This window comes from Heterodontus francisci, chromosome 40, assembly GCF_036365525.1.
Source record: "Heterodontus francisci isolate sHetFra1 chromosome 40, sHetFra1.hap1, whole genome shotgun sequence".
NCBI lineage: Eukaryota > Metazoa > Chordata > Chondrichthyes > Heterodontiformes > Heterodontidae > Heterodontus > Heterodontus francisci.
Window position 1 is genome coordinate 6231292 of NC_090410.1, and position 24778 is coordinate 6256069.

General features: G+C 47.9%; 1 protein-coding gene across 4 annotated transcripts in view; it reads right to left on the minus strand.

The window, feature by feature from the left end:
• Window positions 1–1065: 1065 nt before the first annotated feature.
• dpf1 (double PHD fingers 1) overlaps window positions 1066–24778 on the minus strand; it is an 83592-nt gene continuing 59879 nt past the window's right edge. For all 4 annotated transcript variants that reach the window (XM_068018913.1, XM_068018915.1, XM_068018911.1 and 1 more), the window contains 3 exons: window positions 12316–12428; window positions 9326–9407; window positions 1066–8588 (listed from right to left, as the gene is read on the minus strand). In XM_068018913.1, the coding sequence (XP_067875014.1) occupies window positions 8518–8588; window positions 9326–9407; window positions 12316–12428 (266 nt within the window). In that variant the 3' untranslated portion in view covers window positions 1066–8517. The remainder of the gene's footprint in view (window positions 8589–9325; window positions 9408–12315; window positions 12429–24778) is intronic.

A 24778-nucleotide genomic window follows, 5' to 3' on the forward strand; every position in this document is an offset into this window, starting at 1 on the left:
GATTAATAACCCAGCAGGGCTGACTTGTGACTCCGTTGTGTAACTGTGTAAAGTTGGCAGATTTTCAGGCACTAAACGGCCTACTAAGCCTCCAATATGGCAGGGAGGAAAGGTGCCATGTTGGTAAAGGCCAATAAAATGGGTGTGCAGTGCACAGGCCTGAAACAGGTGTAACTGACATTTGCATGTGCAAATAAGGGGCCGAACACCCATCTGTCCCTTTCCCCCCTCATGCTGTGTGCTTGGTTGTCCTCTGGCCAATTGTTGCACCCCTATCACACTCCCAGTTGAGATAAGCTACCTGAGCTCAGGATTGGACACACAGGGACCATGCTGATTTGTGAAAGCCGCTACCATTAGCCACCTGTAGCCCTTTGCAGAATATTCCTAGGGTGCATGTGCCACTCATCCACCATCTGGTGCCATGGGTGAGGAGAATCACTCGTGATACCCGACTGCTTGGCACCGAAAATGTGTCCCCGACCTTTAATTGCATCAATTATGTCTGTCCCGGCTGAGTGGGTCACCCACTCACTCCTGACGCAGAACCAAACTCCAGAGACTTAAGCACCAAATCTAGGCTGACCCTCCCAGCTCCAGTACCGAGGGAGTGCTGCACTGTCAGACGTGCCGTCTTTTCGACGAGCCATTGAACCAATGCCCCATCTGCCTTCTCGGGTGGGTGTTAAAGATCCCACGGCCACTATTTTGAAGCAGAGCAGGGGAGTTCTCCCCGGTGACCTTGGCCAATGTTTATCCCTTACCAACATCACAAAAGCAGATTATCTGATCCTTATCCTATTGCTGTTTGTGGGAGCTTGCTGTGCGCAAATTCGTTGCCGCGTTTCCTACATTACAACAGCAACGACACTTCAGAAGTACTTCATTGGCTGTAAAGCGCCTTGGGATGTCACGAGGTTGTGAAAGGCGCCATATAAATGCAAGTCTATCTTTCTTGAATTAAAATAAGTACGCACAGACTCAAAACCCAGATCACCCTGCGGTGCTTGTTTCCAAGTGAGAATCAAATCCAATTTTTTTTATTCTTGAACTTGCCTGGCACACCTAAGTTAAACAGACACATCACCTACGCAACACAGGTACAGCAATAACATTATCAAAGACAACTCAACCAGTACAATCATTGTCCTGCTAATATCACTTAAAGCTACAGTACATTACATGGCATTTTTAACACAACAATTGAGAGAAAATGATTTTGTTTTGTTGGCCCACACACCCAGGAGTTAAGCTAACAGCTGGGCTGGGTCACAATGTCTCAACGTCTGGGCTGAGCATGAAGTATAAATTGACCTCCGCTTCCTGCTCCCCAACTGGGATGGGAACTGCAGATTGCTGAGCCTCGAGCAGTTCACCAGACTCTGGACGTCTGTTTCTCTGCAGGGGATGGTGATAGTCATTGCGGCTGCCAGCTGATTTGCCTCAGAAATTGCTCTCGACTTTCCCCGAAAGTTTTTTTCTTTGGAGCTGAGAGGTCGAAAGCAACTTGGTTCTGACTCCTTGCCACGGGCTGAATGAGTTGTGCCGAGGTTTGCTGCTGGTTTCTGTTGCAGAGAGAAGAGTTTGCAGGATGCAATGAGATGGCAGGTGAGGTAGGCTTGAGATCGATCAGAAAGCAGACGTTGGAGCTCACAAGTTTTTCCTGTTTCTCAATGTAAGTTCTTATGTTTGAATTCCATCAGCCATTCGGCCCATCGAGCCTGCTCCACCATTCAAGATCATGGCTCATCTTTTACCTCAACACCACTTCCCTGCACTATCTCCATATTGCTTAATTCCCTTAGTGTCCAAAAATCTACTGATTTCAATCTTGAACATACCCAACGACTGAGCATCCACAGCTCTCTGGAGTAGAGAATTCCAAAAGATTCACAACCCTCGGAGTGAAGAAATTTCTCCTCGTCTCAGTCCTAAATGGCCTGAGACTGTGACCCCTTGTTCTAGACTCTCTAAGCCAGGGGAAACAGTCTCTCAGCATCTACCCTCTTGTTTCCTTCCTGCCTACAAAGAGGCACACTGGCCGAATGGCCTCTTTCTGTGCTGAACCCTTCTGTGAATCGATGGGTTTTTAAAACACAAACTTGGAGTCAACTCCACATTGTGAATTGATTCGCTTCATCTGCATTTCAACCCTGGTCCTGTCATGTGCTTAGGATATAGTGGACAGTAGAACATGTTTGGAAGCCAAGTCTACCATTGGCTCAAAGGACTATTGTTAAAGCTGGATAATGGTTTACAAAGTAATGGGTAAGTGAAACCACCAGGGGAAAAAAACTGTTTCCATATTTGTGTTTTATATTTTGAGAACATCTCCGAACGAAGAGTATTTCTGGCCGGATGAAGCTGGTTGGTTGGATGCAATAATGTCACTTGTTAATCATTGATGTCACTTCGGTTGACTACTCTTTCTGTTGTTCCTTTGACAACTGCCAACGCTGGGGAGCTTCCAGATTTTATACTATCAAAAGGACAGCCAGAATGGCCTGACAAGCTATAGGTCTTCCTGCGAGGAGCTGAAAGCGTTGACCTCTCCCGCGGGAGAGATGGTCTCGGAGACAGACCAGCCCTAGCGAAAATCAACGAATTCAAAAGGTCAGGCAAGTGTTGGCTCGAGACCCAATTATTCAACATTTCCACAGACGTCAGACCAGCAACAGCCCTCACAAAAGGGCAAAAAAATCTTCTCTTTTTGGGGGGGGGGGGGGGGCTTTTCACCAAACACTCAAGGTAATTTGTGCCAAGGGAGTTAGCTATTGTCACCCAAAAACGTCATTGCAAGCACAACCACACTGCAACTGTTCCAGCTCATGCCCCTCCCCAGAATGCAGGTCCTGCCTCTTCTGAAACCAGGCCCAGCCCTGATTCATGGGATGGCTGCCCTCTGCCGAGATGTCTGTAGTATATTGCAGCTTTCAGTTACTTGGAGCTTAGCAAAAAGAAATAAAGGAACAATTTCATGTCCAAAAAGTTTACACTTTTCCTTACACAGAGAAAGTTGAAATTGGTTTTACAACAATTAACATCTTTTTACAGCAATTATTTACTTTTTTTGTTTTAAGAATTGCTGTTAAATTGTTCATACCTCTTTCATTGGATTCTTAACCTGATCAACCTCATAACATTCCCTTCAAATTCTTTTCAGATTAAGCACCCGAGCTCTGTTGGGTATAAGAGATTCCAGGGCATTATTTGGAAATGGCAGGGACTTCTCCCTGTTTCCTGGCCAATATTCCTCCCTCAACCAATATTACCACAAAAAAACAATAGATCACTCATCTGATGTACTGTTTGTGGTATCTTGCTGTGTCCACATTGGCTGTTGCGTTTGACTGTGTAACAGTGGTTGTGCTTTAAGATAATTAACTCTCTGTTAAAGAGGTTTGGGACATTCCCAAAGGAATGAATGTTGCTAATGATACACAAGTTCTTCCTTCACGCGGGACTCGCATGGTAGCACTTCCGCCTCTGAGTCACAAAGGTCGGTGGGTTCAAATCCCACTCCGTGAAACTTGGGCACAATGTTTAACACGCCCAGGGCTGTATTGAGGGAAGGCTGCACTCTGGGATGTGCTTCCATTTCAGTGAGATATTAAACCGAGGCTCCGTCTTCCCTTCAGGTGGACGTAAATGATCCCGTGCAACTATTTTAAGGAAGAGCAGGGAAGTTATTCCCAGTGTCCCAACCAATAGTTATTCCTTAATCAACATCACTAAAAAACGATTTTCTGGTCATTGTCACATTGCTGTTTGTGGGAGCTTGCTGTGCACAAATTGGTTGCCAAATTTCCTACATTAAAACAGTGACTTCATTTCAAAAAGCACTTCATTGGCTGTAAAGCTCCGGGACATCCTTTCAACCCCCTCCCCGAGTGTTTTTACGCTTATTCTGGGTTGGATTTGGGTTGAGTTTGACCAACTAGAACTGAAGTGACTAGGTTTCCTTAGAATTATCTATGATTGACAGATCTAAGCCTTTTGCACTCCAAACAAGAAGAACCCATTCAAAATCAGACTTGTGTTTCTTGCAATAAATGACCCAAACCGACTCTTTCAGATTTGCCCCTGGCCTTTAGCAACTGGATCCCATTACTGAATTCACTAGGTTCAAAAAACAAGACTGCTAATGAGGGGTACATAACTCAAAGTAAGCAGTAGGCAATGGAGTCAACCTCTGGATCGACTCTGAAACCCCAAATCGTTATTGTACCTCAAATGTCTCTGACTTCCAATCTCTTAAGTCCTGCACAGAGAAGACACTGGAAGTCAAAAGCTAATCCAGATGTGTTGGCACTGGCTTCTGCCAGTGGCTCTTTCAGGTGCCTGGCTGAATTGAGCATTTGAACAGCGCCCTGAGACTCGAGACTTCACGTGCAAGAGGCAATTGAGTACTCGCACCTCGGGGTGATGTAGGGGCCGGGGGGTGGGGGGGGGGGGGTGGAAATGAGACACGGATATGATTATTAGGATTGCAGCTGAGAACTCAAGATCCAAGGTGACTCAGACAAGAAACAGAAGTTTTCCCGAGGATCTGAGGCAAGATGACTGCAGTGGTTCGGGGCACCGTTTGGAGAATGGGGACAGCTAGAATACATCTGGCAGGCCCTGCAGAGAGACAGAGCCCCCATGGAACGAGAGATGAAGGAAGACCTGGCTGGATAGATAACGTCAGGAGCGATTTGACATAGAAAGATGACTGAGGCGGCTAGGCTAGTTCAGACCTGACGACAGTGAAGTGAATGAATTTGGCTCTATTGTCACTACTGAGCTGACGGATGGGAATTCAATGGCAGGAACAGCCAAGATCTGACTATTTCAGAGAGGCTGAGTTAGGAGGCACTTTCAGCGCAGATGTTGGCCAATAGGGGAGATTTCTCTGACTCTCTGTCTTAACAGGTTATGTTGTAACCGATCTTAATATTTTAAAATATATATATCATCTATATTTCATTCTGCTGTTATGAAAGAGATATCAGCAAGTAAACAGCAGCAAATCAGTTTAAACACATACCAGTTACACATTGCACGCAATGGCACACATAACACATTGGGGATAACACTGGTAAAATAATCAAGTACTTTCCAATCCAATTTCAGTTGTAGTAACACCTGATTCAAAGCAACTTCATCTCTTAGCACCTTGAGTCACAAGTGCTTAATGTGCAAATTGCAAACTGATACACGGCAATGTAACATGAGAGTCAATAACTGAAACATGGACCAAGCTGTGAGGGTTTGAAGAAGCACTGGTCTTAAAAGGCCCTCTTTTTATTTCTATTTTACTGCCGTCTCTGCCCCTGTCTCTGCCCGTCTGCTGCTGAAACTCTCAGTCCTGCCTTTGTCGCCTCCAGACCTGACTCTTCCAATGCACTCCTGGGCGGTCTCCCATCTCCCACCCTCTGTATGCCTGAGCTCATCCAAAGCTGCTGTCCACATCCTAACTCGTATCAAAACCCATCACCCCAGTGCTCGCTGACCTACACTGGCTCCCGGTTAAGCAATGCCTCGATTAAAAAAATTCTCATCCTTGTTTTCAAAACCCTCCATGGCCTCGCCCCTCCCTATTTCTGTAACCTCCTCCAGTCCCACAGCCCTGCGCCATCTGTGTGCTTCTCGAATTTTGGTCTCTTGTGCATCCCCCCAGTGTCGGCTGTGCTTTCAACTGCTTGTGCAAAACTCTGGAATTCCCTCCATAAACATCTCCACCCATCTCTCTCTCTCTCTCTCTCCTCATTTAAGATGTTCCTTAAGATCTACCTCGTTGACCAAGCTTTTAGTCACCTGTCACTTGTCAGCGTCAAGTTTTGTTCAATAACGCTCCTGTGAAGCGCCTTGGGGCATTTTCTACTATGTTGAAGGTGCTATATGAATGCAGACTGTTGTTGTTATTAAGCTTCAGTTATTGCTCAGCCCAGAGAGAGGCAGCTTACATGTTGAAAGACGGCTAGTCTAAGGAACTCAACATTTAATTTCATTCTCTTCAGAAGAAATTTGGTCCTAATTTTAATCCGGGATTTTTCTCCTAAATTTTAATCTCAAAACAAACGCTACTAAATATTTTTATTTTATCCTCTTCATTATAGACAGGAGATTTTAAAAAAAAACAATGGGAAGGGGGCTGTGTAGATTCACTCGGAGGTTACGAGCGATGAGGGACTACAGTGACGAGGAGAGATTTGAGAATGATAGAAGCCAACAGCACAGCAGGAGGCCATTTGGCCCATCTTGCCTTGCTATCCAATTAATCTCACTCCCCCTGCTCTTTCCCCATAGCCCGGAAATCTTTTCTCCTTCAAGTATTTATCCAATTCCCTTTTGAAAGTTACTATTGAATCTGCTTCCACCGCCCTTTCAGGCAGCGCGTTCCAGATCACAACAACTCGCTGTGTAAAACAATTTCTCCTCATCTCCCCCTCTGGTTCTTTTATTAATGACTATATGTCTGCATTGGAGGATTTTTTCACTACAGCTGAGAGGGTTAAGGGGCAACTTGATAGAGAGAGTGAAGAGTTATAATGTGAATAATGATGGAATGTTTCCATTGGTCAATGGGACAGTGCTGAAAGGGCACGGGCGTAAGATAATCACAAAAAAGAACAAATGGCAAGCTTAGAAAAACTTCTTTACGCTAACGGTGGTTAGAATGTGGAATTCTCTGTCATAGATCATTGACGAAGCAGTGCTCATTAATTCCTTTAAAAGGGAGTTAGAGAGTTGCTTGTCAAAGAGAAATATTAAAAGATGTGGGAGCAAGCAGGAGAGTGGGGTAAGATCAGATGGCTCATTGAGAAAAAGACAAGTACTGCCTTGATGGGCTGAATTGCCAGTTTTTCAGTGCTGGAACATTCAAGGAAATCTCTCTGCTTTTTTTTTTACATAAAAGTGCCCGCACTAAGCTGCTTCATTCATGGAAACAAAGAAGCGAAGGGAAGAATCTTGGGCACTGCTTAAAAAAACTACAGATTGGCTTGTGCACTCTGCTTTCAAAACTGCTGATTCTGGTGTTAAACCTTTTGTGGAGAGGCTGCAGATTTGGTACAGGTGACACATGGACCGGTCTTGACTGAACTAAACTGTATCTGCCCCTTCCCTGCCACCCCATCCAGAGTGACAGTGTTAGAAGGGTTGTCCTGTGCTGCTATTAGGTAGATCCACAGGTCTGTCCAGCAGATTGCTCACACACAAGTTGCTGTTGTGACTTCACTCCCTGCGGCTGCCCTTGTGATGGAATGTTCTAGAAGCTGCATCCTGCTCAGCACGTTCATGCTGCCCAGATACTGAGCTCCTTCGGATGAAGCGGGCTTGGAATTGGGAGTAATACCAAGTTAAGAAGCTACTAACCAGTTGATGAGTCAGTTGGAATCTACTGCAATGATTGTCAATCACCAGTGTTAACTAATGAGGTGGATAAGCCTAATCACGTCCAATTAACATATATACACATCAGCTTATGAAAATAGTCCCAAAGCATATCATAGTTCTTTCCCAAGATGTAAACGGAGAAGCTGAAGATCTCAATTCCTCTTCAGCTCTGGTCTTTTACAAGAGCAAGGTTCCAGAGGTTCAGACTGGCCGACATCCTGCACTCCCAGTTTTTAATAGGTTTTCCTCGGTCGAAGAAAGCTTATTTTCTGGGCCGGGGGTCAGTGGATGTGTTGCTGATATTCCTGCCGAGGGATATCCCAGTCTTAGCTGCTACTGACAACTGGGTAAGCGTTTCCGGGAGCTACGTAAATTAGGTAGAGCCGAGCAATATATCCTCCAATGTATGAAAAGGTTTACCACAGCATTGTGGGATCAATCGTCCAATTTGCTTTATAGAGGATCTCGGATTGAGTGGCAATCAGTTTAATTTCCGCTCTTGTATTTGGTCCAGTCTTGGCCTTCCGGGGCAGGTGAGTGTACGCTATATATCACAACATGCATTTTTACAACAAACAACTCCTTTTTACTGAAGGGTTAGGGGCGCAGTTATATCCTCAATCGGCTCCCACTCTGAAGTATGTTGGTCCAATAGTTTGGTCGAACAAGAAAGCATTGCTATCAGGGTCTGCTCACCAAACGGGTCTGAACTGTAACTGAGGTCTGTGCGGTGACAGTTTGTACCAATAAGAGGCTAAAAATCAAATCAAATGCAGGACGACACTTCCCCTCAACGGCTGTCCCTGGTCTTTGTTCGATTTGCATTTCTCCTCTTTGCATTTTTTTATTTGTCTCTAAAGAATACTCGGTGAAGACATTTGCATTTACAAAGTAAAAACAAACCCCTCACCAAAATGTCACGTGTAAAACACCTCATTTCATGTTTACAATCACAGTACAAGGATAGAAATTGCCTCAAGTAGCAGCATTCTGACCTCTTCAAGTCAAAGGTCACAATCTTACAACATTTAGTGCCTTGTCTCGGGAACATGGTCACCTATCTGAGCTGGACGAGTGGAGAGGTCTTGGAAACTTCGCGGTCATTGGCATTCATTTGCCAACAAACTATGGCAGCTTTTAGGTCAAAGTAATGTAGGCCGAGGCTTTTTCTTTCAACTGTTGTAAACACAAATGACAACTCCAACTGCCTGTGAGGGGAGGAAAAAGGAACAAAAATCAATCAGACCTTCCTCATTAAACATTTTCACAAAAGATTAAGTGACGCTCAGTCACAGTTCTATTGACGGTACAGACTAAGAGCTGGTCACTGCTGTCAGGAGGTTTTGATAACAGCGTGACATGTTGACATAGGAAATTTACACTATAAATGTGGACAAGAATTTAGAATGGGAAAAATTGACGCACAAATGCCACAATTGGAAGCAAGGTTTTGCGGACGAGAAGTGCATGAATAAGACTTTCAATAAGTTATAGATTATTTTTTTAAATCCTCTGCTCACGGGTAGATTCCAGTAACGTCTTAGCAGACCTCACATCTGGCATTGCTACACTTAGTAATGAAGGGAAATGTATTTCATGATAGAATCCCTTCATCACTGCTCAGTCTGGGTGGCTGTATTCCACACCCGAGACACTCTCGGTGGAAATGGTGCTGGATTAAAGTGGATGCTGGAGCTGCTCGGGTCCTGCAATGTCTCTAAAACGATACACAGCCCATCACCCTTTGACTCTCAGCTTGAGTGTTCCAGTGTTAAGGAGGACTGTGTGATGGCCAAGGGGAGGAGACTTTCAGGCTGGACTCAAACACGAGCAGCAGATATAAAAGGAGAGGTTTCTGAGCGGTTGCAATGCCAGTCGTTGATGCATTGCTAATCAAGCCAGAGTAGCTTTAGTCTCCCAGTAGGGGGTAGAAAGGGGACCTTACCTTCAGGGGGTTCAGACATTGGTGGGTTCAGGCAGTACATGTGATATCCTCGATCACAATCGTCACAGAACAGTAACTGATCCTATTGGGAATAAATGGATAATCACACTTTACATCATGTCCTAGACATAGAGACAATATTACCTCCATGATATTTTAAGTTCAATGAGATATTTCTTTCTTTGAGCTCCTGAAAATAAACAAATTGGGGCATCCGTGAACCTTTTAATCCCAAAAACTCTCCCATGTTAGTTGCAGATTAAACCTCCCTCTAATCTCAAAGACTTTGCTCCCTGTCGGAACACAGAACAGGAGGAGGCCATTCAGTCCCTCGAGCCTGTTCTGCCATTCAATTAGATCATGGCTGATCAATAACTTAACTCCATTTACGCATCTTGGTTTCCTATCCCTTAATACCTTTATCCAACAAAAATCTAGCAATCTCAATTTTGACATTTGCCATTGACCCCCAACCTTAATAGCTCTTTCCTGGGGGGGAGAATTCCAGATTTCCACTCCCCTTTGTGTGAAGAAGTGCTTCCTGACATCACCCCTGAACCGCCTGGCTCGAATTTTAAGTTTATTCCTCCTTGTTCTGGACTCACCCTCCCCACCCCCCTCCCCCGCCAGAGCAAATAGTTTCTCTCTATCGACCCCAGCAAATCCTTTAATCATCTTAAACACCTCGATTATATCAGCCTTTCATCTTCCATACTCGGGGGCACAGATCTAGTCTATGCCACCTGCCCTCAAGGTCGCACTCCTCTAATTCCGGCCTCTCGCACATTCCCCGATTTTAATCGCTCCACCATTGGCAGCCGTGCCTTCAGCTGCTTGGGCCCTGAGCTCTGGAATTCCCTCCCTAAACCTCTCCACCTCTCTCTTCCTCCTTTAAGATGCTCCTTATAACCTACCTCTTTGACCAAGCCGTTGGCCACCAGTCCAAACACCTTGTTCTGTTGCCCGGTGTCTAATGTTATCTGATAAAGCTCCTGTGAAGCACCTTGGGAATCATATACTATATTAAAGGCGCTATATAAATGCAAGTTGTTGGTGATCATGTGACTAAAGCTGTAGTGCTAAAACCTCCTGCTGAATAATATTCTGGAAATTATAATCTTGGCCCCCCTGATGTCTTTCAGAAGATGAGCTAATAAGCAACTCTAGTGAGACAAACCTTTGCCCCTCCCTCAGCTGGCAATCAAAACTGTCACCTAGTATCAGAAACACTCCTCTCCACCCGCCTCTGTGTGGATGACACAGATTCACGTTGCCTGATCATCTCGGACTCCGACTGCGCTCAATGAATGAAACTGATCCAACATTATAATTGTGAACCATCTTTCGGATGGGACGTTAAACCGAAGCCCTGCCTGCCGTCTCAGGTGGATGTCAAAGATCCCACGGCCACTATTGGACGAAGAGCAGGAGAGAGTCCTGGCCAACATCTATCCTTCAATTAACAGCTAAAACAGATCACCTAATCATTTGTTTCACTGCTGCCTGTGGGATCTTGCTGTGCGCAAATTGGCCGTCGCGTTGAATACATGACAACAGTGACTCCACTTCAAAAAGTACTTCATCGGCTGGAAAGCCCTTCGGGACATCCTGCGGTTGGGAAAGGTGCGATACGTGTGAAGGGGGAGAGCGGGGTGGGGAAGGAGTCCCATCCTCTCTCCTGCTTCTCCACAAGGTGCTACTGAGGTGATACTTCAGTAGAACCAGACCCAGCAGGTCGTGATCAGGAACAAGACCCCTTGGCTCATTGTCCCTCTCTCGGACTCAGGGCCTCTGAAGCCAGTTGTTGCACACGCTGGGGATTGAACCGGGCCCCCCTGCCCTGGCCTGTGTGCCTCAGGACCACAAGGTGGAACTAGCCATTCAGCCGTCAGTGTAAAAGAGCAAAGATTTTCTGCTTGGGATTGTTGGTAATATTGTGTTGACTTGTTTTTGCACAGAATCTAAGGGCTATTGCTGTTTCACACATGCCTCCTCACCATGACACTATCTTGATACGTTTTTGTGAAATTCCTCTCTATTTTAGTGGAAATATTGGAATCCCCTCCCCCCCCCCCCACCCCCATCAAAATGATTTGGAATCTTCCAAACCTCCCCCCCCCACCCCAACGTAGTACAATCCTAGAATGATAACAGCACAGGAGGCCATTCAACCCTTTGCGCCTGTGCCAGCTCTTTAAAAGCCAATTCCCTTTTGCAAGTTACTATTGAAGCTGCTTCCACCGCCCTTTCAGGCAGCGCGTTCCAGATCACAACAACTCACTGCATATTATTTGAAAAATTCTCCTCATCTCCCGCTCAGGTTCTTAAACCTGTGTCCCTCTGGTTACTGACCCTCCTGCCAGCGGAAATAGTTTCTTATTTACTCTATCGAAACTCTTAATAATTTTGATCACCTCTATTAAATCTTCCCTTAATTTTCTCTGCTCTAAGGACAACAATCCCAGCAGCTCCACATTAACTGAAGTCCCTCATCTCTGGGACCCATTCTAGTAAATCTCCACCTCCACCTCCCCCTCCCCCAAGGCTTCCACATGTTTCCTAAAATGCGATGCACGGAATTGGACACAATTCTCCAGCTAGAGTCTCACTAATGATTTATAAAGGTTTAGCATAACTTCCTTGCTTTTGTACTCTAGTCCTCTGATATACAAGGCAAAGGATTTTTGCTTTGAGTAAACAACCCGGCATGGACCCAATGGGATGAATAACTTCCGTCTATTCCCTATAACTTTATCAGCTTGTCCTCCTACCTTCAGAGATTTACGTACATACACCCTGAGGCCCCTCTGTTCAATGGGATATAATCTGCCCATCCACCCCCATGATGTGAATCGGAATATCCCTTCCCAAACCCATGCCCCCACCCTACCATGTTGGTATCTCCCCAGCTCCCAGACCACCCCCTTTGACCCAACTCAATGGGATGGTATCTCCTCCGCTCATCACGTTGCCTGGTGACTTTGACTTACATCGTTCTCTGAGGTGCCACAGAGGCTGCAGGACTTGCACTCAATGCACTGCCAGCGATAGGTCCTCACAGCGGCTGTCATATTGACTGTGAACTGCAGACACGATGGATGGCCTGGGGGGAGAGATAATCATACCCAGTCAAACACTCTGGATAAGACACGGCCTCTGCTTACTCAGTGTCTGTCTCCAACCGCCATCTCCCACAAACCCAAGATCGGGGCGCTATTGCTATTTGGGGTCTCAATTGGGGGACTTTCCCCTTCCAACCACCTCAATTGTCTTCCCTCTGCTGAAGCTGGTAATGGCAGTGTTTCATCCAGAGGAACAAGAGAAGGCCATTCGGCCCCTTGAACCCATTCCCCTATTCAATTAGATCATAGCTGATCTATATCTTAACTCCAGCTACCCTGACTTAGTTCCTTATCCCTGAAAACTCTGACCCAACAACAAATGCAGCCTCGGCAGTTTTTTTCCGGGGATGGGAGAGGGTTCCAGATTCCCACTGCCCTTTGTGTGAACTGCTTCCTGCCATCATCCCTGAACGGCCTGGCCCTAACTTGAAGGTTCTCTCCCCTTGTGCTGGACTCGGCCATGTTGGCAGCATTGCTCATGTGGCCTTGACTCATGTGTGACTGGCAGCGGGTTCTCTGCTTGTATCTTGGACCCTATTCTGACCTAACGTCTGCACTCAACAGTGGTCAGGAGCAGGAGCCCTTGGCTGATTTCCCCACTCTCCCCCTCGATGCACAGGGAACCCCCCCCCCACCACTCTCCCCTGTAACTGCTTCTCCCACTGAGATCAGCTAACAGCACAGATCCCAGGGATAGCACCCCGGACCCTCGAGTCTGCACGGCTCAACTACAGTACGAAAAAGGAAAGACTTGCCTTTATATAGCGCCTTTCACGGCCTCAGCACGTCCCAAAGCACTTCCCAGCCAATAAAGTACTTTTTGAAATGTAGTCGCTGTTGTAATGTAGGGAAACGTGGCAGCCCATTTGTGCAGAGCAAGATCCCACAAGCAAACAAGGAGATAAACGGGCAGATAAACTGCTTTAGGTGTAGGATGAGGGATCGATACTGGCCAGGATGCTGGGGGGGTAGGGATTATTTATGGGATTGGGCTGTTAAGAATTGCATAACTAACAGCGAGGGGTGGGATCTCCCAAGTTAACTCCCTCTCTTCTGACCCAGCAACGTCAGTCGCCTCCGAGGAGACTTTCCTACTAATGGGACCTGTCCACTGCTCCCAGCGGATGTCCCATTGAGCGAGAGTCTCAGACTCTCAATAGTTCCATGCCATTGATCCATGTCTTCAGGAACTTGATCCAAACTTCACCAAACTCGCCTAATGTGGGATCCTATCGATCCTAATAGATTTACTGCCGTATTCTGTTATCTTACAAATTGGCACTGTCTATATGTGCCAGGCAGGCCACACATGCCCCTCTCTGAGATGCTGAAGATATAAGCTGGCGTTGCCGCTTATTGGCTGCTCTCCTGCAGTAGGCTTCACACTTGCTGTGTAACAGGTGCAGCAGCAGAGACACAGATATACAGAGTATCCAGCAACAACTTACATTTATATAGCCAATGTAAGGCAGAACAGCCCCTGATTTTAGTCACTCAGTCACATTCCACTGAGGGCCACCTATTCCAGTATTTTGAACTAGGAACAAAATCACAGCATCAACTTCTCTGGTTGGACGAGGCGAGAAACTCCCAGCAATGAGCTGTACACAGCACGATCCCAGCTCTGATTTCCGCCCCCCCACCCCCAACCCCCTCCAAGTCTGAGGATAATTTGCTGATCTCAGTCACAGCAACGGCAGGAGATGCTTCAATGGGTTTCAGCACCCTAGGCTGGGGATCCCATGGCCCGTCACAATCTACCGAGCCCTGGTAGGACGTGTATGTGCGAGACTGACAGGTGAGGACAGGATCAGGCCGGGAGGCAATGCCTTCCCGAGTCGAATATCCGCAGAGCATTCAGTGACCAGCCTCACACCTGGGTGAAGTGCAGGGAGGGTACTATCCCAAGGGAAACTGTTCCCAAGGGGGATGGAGCAACGGGAGGAGAGGAGGGGAGAATGACAGGATGAGTGAACTGGCGTCCAATCTGGGACATTTAGCACTGACTGATGAAAGTAGAGGCAGGAGTTGATTCACCGAAAGGGGTCTGAATGAAACTCAATGAATTTCGAAGAAAGCTTTTCCTCGTCGGCTCAGACAAAATAATCCACTTCAGAGGCAGCTGGGAGCAGTTACTCTGAACGTTTAAAGCCAGCCTTTCCCCTGCCCTCTCCTTTACTCTATTTGAACCTACTCGTCCCGGGAGAATAAATCTTTCAGAAAATCAAAGGGGCTGCATTGTAATTTCAGTCAGCTTCATTCCTGAGGATTTATAGTGGCGGGTCACGCTCAACTGGAATAAATTCAGCTTTTAAAAATAAAATCCACAATTCTGTCCCAACTGTGTTGATGTCACTGCGCCTGGGATCAGACTGCATATTTCCCCATTTCATTGGCTCCCATAATTTTCTTCCCTCTGCTTACAGGATTCCCCAGGCTCTATTAGCTGTCACGTACCTCAACCAACCGCTAATTCTTCCTGTGTGACCAAAACAGTGAGCTATTCACCTGCAGCAGCATCACAGTCCGATTTATCCTCAGCCAACACGGGCGCACGTATGTACACATACATGCAGACACACACACATACGCAGCTTCATCTTCGGACAACAACCACTAGACAATGATCCCGGGGGATATCTGGCTGATAATCACTGAGGCTAATTGCCACCCTGACCAATATCAATATGAAATCTCGCATCTCCCCCCACCTCTGGAATGCACTGCCTGTGAGTGTGGTGGAGGCAGGTTCAGTGAGTGTTTAGGATCTAGAATGCACCGTCTGAGAGTGTGGTGGAGGCAGGGTCAGTGAGTGTCTAGGATCTGGAATGCACTGCCTGAGAGTGTGGTGGAGGCAGGTTCAGTGAGTGTTTAGGATCCGGAATGCACTGCCTGAGAGTGTGGTGGAGGCAGGTTCAGTGAGTGTTTAGGATCCGGAATGCACTGCCTGAGAGTGTGGTGGAGGCAGGTTCAGTGAGTGTTTAGGATCTAGAATGCACTGTCTGAGAGTGCGGTGGAGGCAGGTTCAGTGAGTGTTTAGGATCCGGAATGCACTGCCTGAGAGTGTGGTGGAGGCAGGTTCAGTGAGTGTTTAGGATCTAGAATGCACTGTCTGAGAGCGCGGTGGAGGCAGGTTCAGTGAGTGTTTAGGATCCGGAATGCACTGCCTGAGAGTGTGGTGGAGGCAGGTTCAGTGAGTGTTTAGGATCTAGAATGCACTGTCTGAGAGTGTGGTGGAGGCAGGTTCAGTGAGTGTTTAGGATCAGGAATACACTGTCTGAGAGTGCGGTGGAGGCAGGTTCAGTGAGTGTTTAGGATCCGGAATGCACTGCCTGAGAGTGTGGTGGAGGCAGGTTCAGTGAGTGTTTAGGATCTAGAATGCACTGTCTGAGAGTGTGGTGGAGGCAGGTTCAGTGAGTGTTTAGGATCTGGAATGCACTGTCTGAGAGTGTGGAGGAGACAGGTTCAGTGAGTGTTTAGGATCTAGAATGCACTGTCTGAGAGTGCGGTGGAGGCAGGTTCAGTGAGTGTTTAGGATCTAGAATGCACTGTCTGAGAGTGCGGTGGAGGCAGGTTCAGTGAGTGTTTAGGATCCGGAATGCACTGCCTGAGAGTGTGGTGGAGGCAGGTTCAGTGAGTGTTTAGGATCTAGAATGCACTGTCTGAGAGTGTGGTGGAGGCAGGTTCAGTGAGTGTTTAGGATCCGGAATGCACTGTCTGAGAGTGTGGTGGAGGCAGGTTCAGTGAGTGTTTAGGATCCGGAATGCACTGCCTGAGAGTGTGGTGGAGGCAGGTTCAGTGAGTGTTTAGGATCTAGAATGCACTGTCTGAGAGTGTGGTGGAGGCAGGTTCAGTGAGTGTTTAGGATCTGGAATGCACAGTCTGAGAGTGTGGAGGAGACAGGTTCAGTGAGTGTTTAGGATCTAGAATGCACTGTCTGAGAGTGTGGTGGAGGCAGGTTCAGTGAGTGTTTAGGATCTGGATTGCACTGTCTGAGAGTGTGGTGGAGGCAGGTTCAGTGAGTGTTTAGGATCTGGAATGCACAGTCTGAGAGTGTGGAGGAGACAGGTTCAGTGAGTGTTTAGGATCTAGAATGCACTGTCTGAGAGTGTGGTGGAGGCAGGTTCAGTGAGTGTTTAGGATCGGGAATACACTGTCTGAGAGTGTGGTGGAGGCAGGTTCAGTGAGTGTTTAGGATCTGGATTGCACTGTCTGAGAGTGTGGTGGAGGCAGGTTCAGTGAGTGTTTAGGATCTGGAATGCACTGTCTGAGAGTGTGGTGGAGGCAGGTTCAGTGAGTGTTTAGGATCTGGATTGCACTGTCTGAGAGTGTGGTGGAGGCAGGTTCAGTGAGTGTTTAGGATCTGGAATGCACTGTCTGAGAGTGTGGTGGAGGCAGGTTCAGTGAGTGTTTAGGATCTGGAATGCACTGTCTGAGAGTTTGGTGGAGGCAGGTTCAGTGAGTGTTTAGGATCTGGAATGCACTGTCTGAGAGTTTGGTGGAGGCAGGTTCAGTGAGTGTTTAGGATCTGGAATGCACTGTCTGAGAGTTTGGTGGAGGCAGGTTCAGTGAGTGTTTAGGATCTGGAATGCACTGTCTGAGAGTTTGGTGGAGGCAGGTTCAGTGAGTGTTTAGGATCTGGAATGCACTGTCTGAGAGTTTGGTGGAGGCAGGTTCAGTGAGTGTTTAGGATCTGGAATGCACTGTCTGAGAGTGTGGTGGAGACAGGTTCAGTGAGTGTTTATGATCTGGAATGCACTGTCTGAGAGTGTGGTGGAGGCAGGTTCAGTGAGTGTTTATGATCTGGAATGCACTGTCTGAGAGTGTGGTGGAGGCAGGTTCAGTGAGTGTTTATGATCTGGAATGCACTGTCTGAGAGTGTGGTGGAGGCAGGTTCAGTGTGTGTTTATGATCTGGAATGCACTGTCTGAGAGTGTGGTGGAGGCAGGTTCAGTGAGTGTTTATGATCTGGAATGCACTGTCTGAGAGTGTGGTGGAGGCAGGTTCTGTGAGTGTTTAGGATCTGGAATGCACTGTCTGAGAGTGTGGTGGAGGCAGGTTCAGTGAGTGTTTATGATCTGGAATGCACTGTCTGAGAGTGTGGTGGAGGCAGGTTCAGTGTGTGTTTATGATCTGGAATGCACTGTCTGAGAGTGTGGTGGAGGCAGGTTCAGTGAGTGTTTATGATCTGGAATGCACTGTCTGAGAGTGTGGTGGAGGCAGGTTCTGTGAGTGTTTAGGATCTGGAATGCACTGTCTGAGAGTGTGGTGGAGGCAGGTTCAGTGAGTGTTTAGGATCTGGAATGCACTGTCTGAGAGTGTGGTGGAGGCAGGTTCTGTGAGTGTTTAGGATCTGGAATGCACTGTCTGAGAGTGTGGTGGAGGCAGGTTCAGTGAGTGTTTAGGATCTGGAATGCACTGTCTGAGAGTGTGGTGGAGGCAGGTTCAGTGAGTGTTTATGATCTGGAATGCACTGTCTGAGAGTGTGGTGGAGGCAGGTTCAGTGAGTGTTTATGATCTGGAATGCACTGTCTGAGAGTGTGGTGGAGGCAGGTTCAGTGAGTGTTTAGGATCTGGAATGCACTGTCTGAGAGTGTGGTGGAGGCAGGTTCAGTGAGTGTTTAGGATCTGGAATGCACTGTCTGAGAGTGTGGTGGAGGCAGGTTCTGTGAGTGTTTAGGATCTGGAATGCACTGTCTGAGAGTGTGGTGGAGGCAGGTTCAGTGAGTGTTTAGGATCTGGAATGCACTGTCTGAGAGTGTGGTGGAGGCAGGTTCAGTGAGTGTTTATGATCTGGAATGCACTGTCTGAGAGTGTGGTGGAGGCAGGTTCAGTGAGTGTTTAGGATCTGGAATGCACTGTCTGAGAGTGTGGTGGAGGCAGGTTCAGTGAGTGTTTAGGATCTGGAATGCACTGTCTGAGAGTGTGGTGGAGGCAGGTTCTGTGAGTGTTTAGGATCTGGAATGCACTGTCTGAGAGTGTGGTGGAGGCAGGTTCAGTGAGTGTTTAGGATCTGGAATGCACTGTCTGAGAGTGTGGTGGAGGCAGGATCAGTGAGTGTTTATGATCTGGATTGCACTGTCTGAGAGTGTGGTGGAGGCAGGTTCAGTGAGTGTTTAGGATCTGGAATGCACTGTCTGAGAGTGTGGTGGAGGCAGGTTCTGTGAGTGTTTAGGATCTGGAATGCACTGTCTGAGAGTGTGGTGGAGGCAGGTTCAGTGAGTGTTTAGGATCTGGATTGCACTGTCTGAGAGTGTGGTGGAGGCAGGATCAGTGAGTGTTTATGATCTGGATTGCACTGTCTGAGAGTGTGGAGGAGACAGGTTCAGTGAGTGTTTAGGATCTAGAATGCACTGTCTGAGAGTGTGGTGGAGGCAGGTTCAGTGAGTGTTTAGGATCTGGATTGCACTGTCTGAGAGTGTGGTGGAGGCAGGTTCAGTGAGTGTTTAGGATCTGGAATGCACTGACTGAGAGTGTGGTGGAGGCAGGTTCAGTGAGTGTTTAGGATCTAGAATGCACTGTCTGAGAGTGTGGTGGAGGCAGGTTTAGTGAGTGTTTAGGATCTGGAATGCACTGTCTGAGAGTGTGGTGGAGGCAGGTTCAGTGAGTGTTTAGGATCTAGAATGCACTGTCTGAGAGTGTGGTGGAGGCAGGTTCAGTGAGTGTTTATGATCTGGATTGCACTGTCTGAGAGTGTGGTGGAGGCAGGTTCAGTGAGTGTTTAGGATCTGGAATGCACTGTCTGAGAGTGTGGTGGAGGCCGGTTCAGTGAGTGTTTAGGATCAAGAATGCACTGTCTGAGAGTGCGGTGGAGGCAGGTTCAGCGAGTGTTTAGGATCTAGAATGCACTGTCTGAGAGTGTGGTGGAGGCAGGTTCAGTGAGTGTTTAGGATCTAGAATGCACTGTCTGAGAGTGTGGTGGAGGCAGGTTCAGTGAGTGTTTATGATCTGGATTGCACTATCTGAGAGTGTGGTGGAGGCAGGTTCAGTGAGTGTTTAGGATCTAGAATGCACTGTCTGAGAGTGTGGTGGAGGCAGGTTCAGTGAGTGTTTATGATCTGGATTGCACTGTCTGAGAGTGTGGTGGAGGCAGGTTCAGTGAGTGTTTAGGATCTGGAATGCACTGTCTGAGAGTGTGGTGGAGGCAGGTTCAGTGAGTGTTTAGGATCTGGAATGCACTGTCTGAGAGTGTGGTGGAGGCAGGTTCAGTGAGTGTTTATGATCTGGATTGCACTGTCTGAGAGTGTGGTGGAGGCAGGTTCAGTGAGTGTTTAGGATCTGGAATGCACTGTCTGAGAGTGTGGTGGAGGCAGGTTCAGTGAGTGTTTAGGATCTGGAATGCACTGTCTGAGAGTGTGGTGGAGGCAGGTTCAGTGAGTGTTTAGGATCGGGAATACACTGTCTGAGAGTGTGGTGGAGGCAGGTTCAGTGAGTGTTTAGGATCTGGAATGCACTGTCTGAGAGTGTGGTGGAGGCAGGTTCAGTGAGTGTTTATGATCTGGATTGCACTGTCTGAGAGTGTGGTGGAGGCAGGTTCAGTGAGTGTTTAAGATCTGGAATGCACTGTCTGAGAGTGTGGTGGAGGCAGGTTTAGTGAGTGTTTAGGATCTGGATTGCACAGTCTGAGAGTGTGGAGGAGACAGGTTCAGTGAGTGTTTAGGATCTAGAATGCACTGTCTGAGAGTGTGGTGGAGGCAGGTTCAGTGAGTGTTTAGGATCGGGAATGCACTGTCTGAGAGTGTGGTGGAGGCAGGTTCAGTGAGTGTTTAGGATCTGGATTGCACTGTCTGAGAGTGTGGTGGAGGCAGGTTCAGTGAGTGTTTAGGATCTGGAATGCACTGTCTGAGAGTGTGGAGGAGACAGGTTCAGTGAGTGTTTAGGATCTAGAATGCACTGTCTGAGAGTGTGGAGGAGACAGGTTCAGTGAGTGTTTAGGATCTAGAATGCACTGTCTGAGAGTGTGGTGGAGGCAGGTTCAGTGAGTGTTTAGGATCGGGAATACACTGTCTGAGAGTGTGGTGGAGGCAGGTTCAGTGAGTGTTTATGATCTGGATTGCACTGTCTGAGAGTGTGGTGGAGGCAGGTTCAGTGAGTGTTTAGGATCGGGAATACACTGTCTGAGAGTGTGGTGGAGGCAGGTTCAGTGAGTGTTTATGATCTGGATTGCACTGTCTGAGAGTGTGGTGGAGGCCGGTTCAGTGAGTGTTTAGGATCTGGAATGCACTGTCTGAGAGTGTGGTGGAGGCAGGTTCAGTGAGTGTTTAAGATCTGGAATGCACTGTCTGAGAGTGTGGTGGAGGCAGGTTTAGTGAGTGTTTAGGATCTGGAATGCACAGTCTGAGAGTGTGGAGGAGACAGGTTCAGTGAGTGTTTAGGATCTAGAATGCACTGTCTGAGAGTGTGGTGGAGGCAGGTTCAGTGAGTGTTTAGGATCGGGAATACACTGTCTGAGAGTGTGGTGGAGGCAGGTTCAGTGAGTGTTTAGGATCTGGATTGCACTGACTGAGAGTGTGGTGGGGGCAGGTTCAGTGAGTGTTTAGGATCTGGAATGCACTGACTGAGAGTGTGGTGGAGGCAGGTTCAGTGAGTGTTTAGGATCTAGAATGCACTGTCTGAGAGTGTGGTGGAGGCAGGTTCAGTGAGTGTTTATGATCTGGATTGCACTGTCTGAGAGTGTGGTGGAGGCCGGTTCAGTGAGTGTTTAGGATCTGGAATGCACTGTCTGAGAGTGTGGTGGAGGCAGGTTCAGTGAGTGTTTAAGATCTGGAATGCACTGTCTGAGAGTGTGGTGGAGGCAGGTTTAGTGAGTGTTTAAGATCTGGAATGCACTGTCTGAGAGTGTGGTGGAGGCAGGTTCAGTGAGTGTTTAAGATCTGGAATGCACTGTCTGAGAGTGTGGTGGAGGCAGGTTCAGTGAGTGTTTAGGATCAGGAATACACTGTCTGAGAGTGCGGTGGAGGCAGGTTCAGTGAGTGTTTAGGATCCGGAATGCACTGCCTGAGAGTGTGGTGGAGGCAGGTTCAGTGAGTGTTTAGGATCTAGAATGCACTGTCTGAGAGTGTGGTGGAGGCAGGTTCAGTGAGTGTTTAGGATCTGGAATGCACTGTCTGAGAGTGTGGAGGAGACAGGTTCAGTGAGTGTTTAGGATCTAGAATGCACTGTCTGAGAGTGTGGTGGAGGCAGGTTCAGTGAGTGTTTAGGATCGGGAATACACTGTCTGAGAGTGTGGTGGAGGCAGGTTCAGTGAGTGTTTAGGATCTGGATTGCACTGTCTGAGAGTGTGGTGGAGGCAGGTTCAGTGAGTGTTTAGGATCTGGATTGCACTGTCTGAGAGTGTGGTGGAGGCAGGTTCAGTGAGTGTTTAGGATCTGGAATGCACTGTCTGAGAGTGTGGTGGAGGCAGGTTTAGTGAGTGTTTAGGATCTGGATTGCACTGTCTGAGAGTGTGGTGGAGGCAGGTTCAGTGAGTGTTTAGGATCTGGAATTCACTGCCTCAGAGTGTGGTGGAGGCAGGTTCAGTGAGTGTTTAGGATCTGGAATGTACTGTCTGAGAGTGTGGTGGAGGCAGGTTCAGTGAGTGTTTAGGATCTGGAATGTACTGTCTGAGAGTGTGGTGGAGGCAGGTTCAGTGAGTGTTTAGGATCTGGAATGTACTGTCTGAGAGTGTGGTGGAGGCAGGTTCAGTGAGTGTTTAGGATCTGGAATGCACTGCCTCAGAGTGTGGTGGAGGCAGGTTCAGTGAGTGTTTAGGATCTGGATTGCACTGTCTGAGAGTGTGGTGGAGGCAGGTTCAGTGAGTGTTTAGGATCTGGAATGCACTGTCTGAGAGTGTGGTGGAGGCAGGATCAGTGAGTGTTTAGGATCTGGAATGTACTGTCTGAGAGTGTGGTGGAGGCAGGTTCAGTGAGTGTTTAGGATCTGGAATGCACTGCCTCAGAGTGTGGTGGAGGCAGGTTCAGTGAGTGTTTAGGATCTGGATTGCACTGTCTGAGAGTGTGGTGGAGGCAGGATCAGTGAGTGTTTAGGATCTGGAATGCACTGCCTGAGAGTGTGGTGGAGGCAGGTTCAGTGAGTGTTTAGGATCTGGAATGCACTGTCTGAGAGTGTGGTGGAGGCAGGATCAGTGAGTGTTTAGGATCTGGATTGCACTGTCTGAGAGTGTGGTGGAGGCAGGTTCAGTGAGTGTTTAGGATCTGGAATGCACTGTCTGAGAGTGTGGTGGAGGCAGGATCAGTGAGTGTTTAGGATCTAGAATGTACTGTCTGAGTGTGGTGGAGGCAGGTTCAGTGAGTGTTTAGGATCTAGAATGCACTGCCTGAGAGTGTGGTGGAGGCAGGTTCAGTGAGTGTTTAGGATCAAGAATGCACTGTCTGAGAGTGTGGTGGAGGCAGGATCAGTGAGTGTTTAGGATCTAGAATGTACTGTCTGAGAGTGTGGTGGAGGCAGGATCAGTGAGTGTTTAGGATCTAGAATGTACTGTCTGAGTGTGGTGGAGGCAGGTTCAGTGAGTGTTTAGGATCTAGAATGCACTGCCTGAGAGTGTGGTGGAGGCAGGTTCAGTGAGTGTTTAGGATCTAGAATGCACTGTCTGAGAGTGTGGAGGAGGCAGGTTCAGTGAGTGTTTATGATCTGGATTGCACTGTCTGAGAGTGTGGTGGAGGCAGGTTCAGTGAGTGTTTAGGATCTAGAATGCACTGTCTGAGAGTGTGGTGGAGGCAGGTTCAGTGAGTGTTTAGGATCTGGATTGCACTGTCTGAGAGTGTGGTGGAGGCAGGTTCAGTGAGTGTTTAGGATCTAGAATGTACTGTCTGAGAGTGTGGTGGAGGCAGGTTCAGTGAGTGTTTAGGATCAAGAATGCACTGTCTGAGTGTGGTGGAGGCAGGTTCAGTGAGTGTTTAGGATCAAGAATGCACTGTCTGAGTGTGGTGGAGGCAGGTTCAGTGAGTGTTTAGGATCTAGAATGCACTGTCTGAGTGTGGTGGAGGCAGGTTCAGTGAGTGTTTAGGATCTAGAATGCACTGTCTGAGTGTGGTGGAGGCAGGTTCAGTGAGTGTTTAGGATCTGGAATGCACTGTCTGAGAGTGTGGTGGAGGCAGGTTCAGTGAGTGTTAAGGATCTAGAATGCACTGTCTGAGAGTGTGGTGCAGGCAGGTTCAGTGAGTGTTTAGGATCTGGAATGCACTGCCTGAGAGTGTGGTGGAGGCAGGTTCAGTGAGTGTTTAGGATCTAGAATGCACTGTCTGAGAGTGCGGTGGAGGCAGGTTCAGTGAGTGTTTAGGATCCGGAATGCACTGCCTGAGAGTGTGGTGGAGGCAGGTTCAGTGAGTGTTTAGGATCTAGAATGCACTGTCTGAGAGTGTGGTGGAGGCAGGTTCAGTGAGTGTTTAGGATCCGGAATGCACTGCCTGAGAGTGTGGTGGAGGCAGGTTCAGTGAGTGTTTAGGATCTGGAATGCACTGCCTGAGAGTGCGGTGGAGGCAGGTTCAGTGAGTGTTTAGGATCTAGAATGCACTGTCTGAGAGTGCGGTGGAGGCAGGTTCAGTGAGTGTTTAGGATCCGGAATGCACTGCCTGAGAGTGTGGTGGAGGCAGGTTCAGTGAGTGTTTAGGATCTAGAATGCACTGTCTGAGAGTGTGGTGGAGGCAGGTTCAGTGAGTGTTTAGGATCCGGAATGCACTGCCTGAGAGTGTGGTGGAGGCAGGTTCAGTGAGTGTTTAGGATCTAGAATGCACTGTCTGAGAGTGTGGTGGAGGCAGGTTCAGTGAGTGTTTAGGATCAGGAATACACTGTCTGAGAGTGCGGTGGAGGCAGGTTCAGTGAGTGTTTAGGATCCGGAATGCACTGCCTGAGAGTGTGGTGGAGGCAGGTTCAGTGAGTGTTTAGGATCTAGAATGCACTGTCTGAGAGTGTGGTGGAGGCAGGTTCAGTGAGTGTTTAGGATCTGGAATGCACTGTCTGAGAGTGTGGAGGAGACAGGTTCAGTGAGTGTTTAGGATCTAGAATGCACTGTCTGAGAGTGTGGTGGAGGCAGGTTCAGTGAGTGTTTAGGATCTGGAATGCACTGCCTGAGAGTGTGGTGGAGGCAGGTTCAGTGAGTGTTTAGGATCTAGAATGCACTGTCTGAGAGTGCGGTGGAGGCAGGTTCAGTGAGTGTTTAGGATCCGGAATGCACTGCCTGAGAGTGTGGTGGAGGCAGGTTCAGTGAGTGTTTAGGATCTAGAATGCACTGTCTGAGAGTGTGGTGGAGGCAGGTTCAGTGAGTGTTTAGGATCCGGAATGCACTGCCTGAGAGTGTGGTGGAGGCAGGTTCAGTGAGTGTTTAGGATCTAGA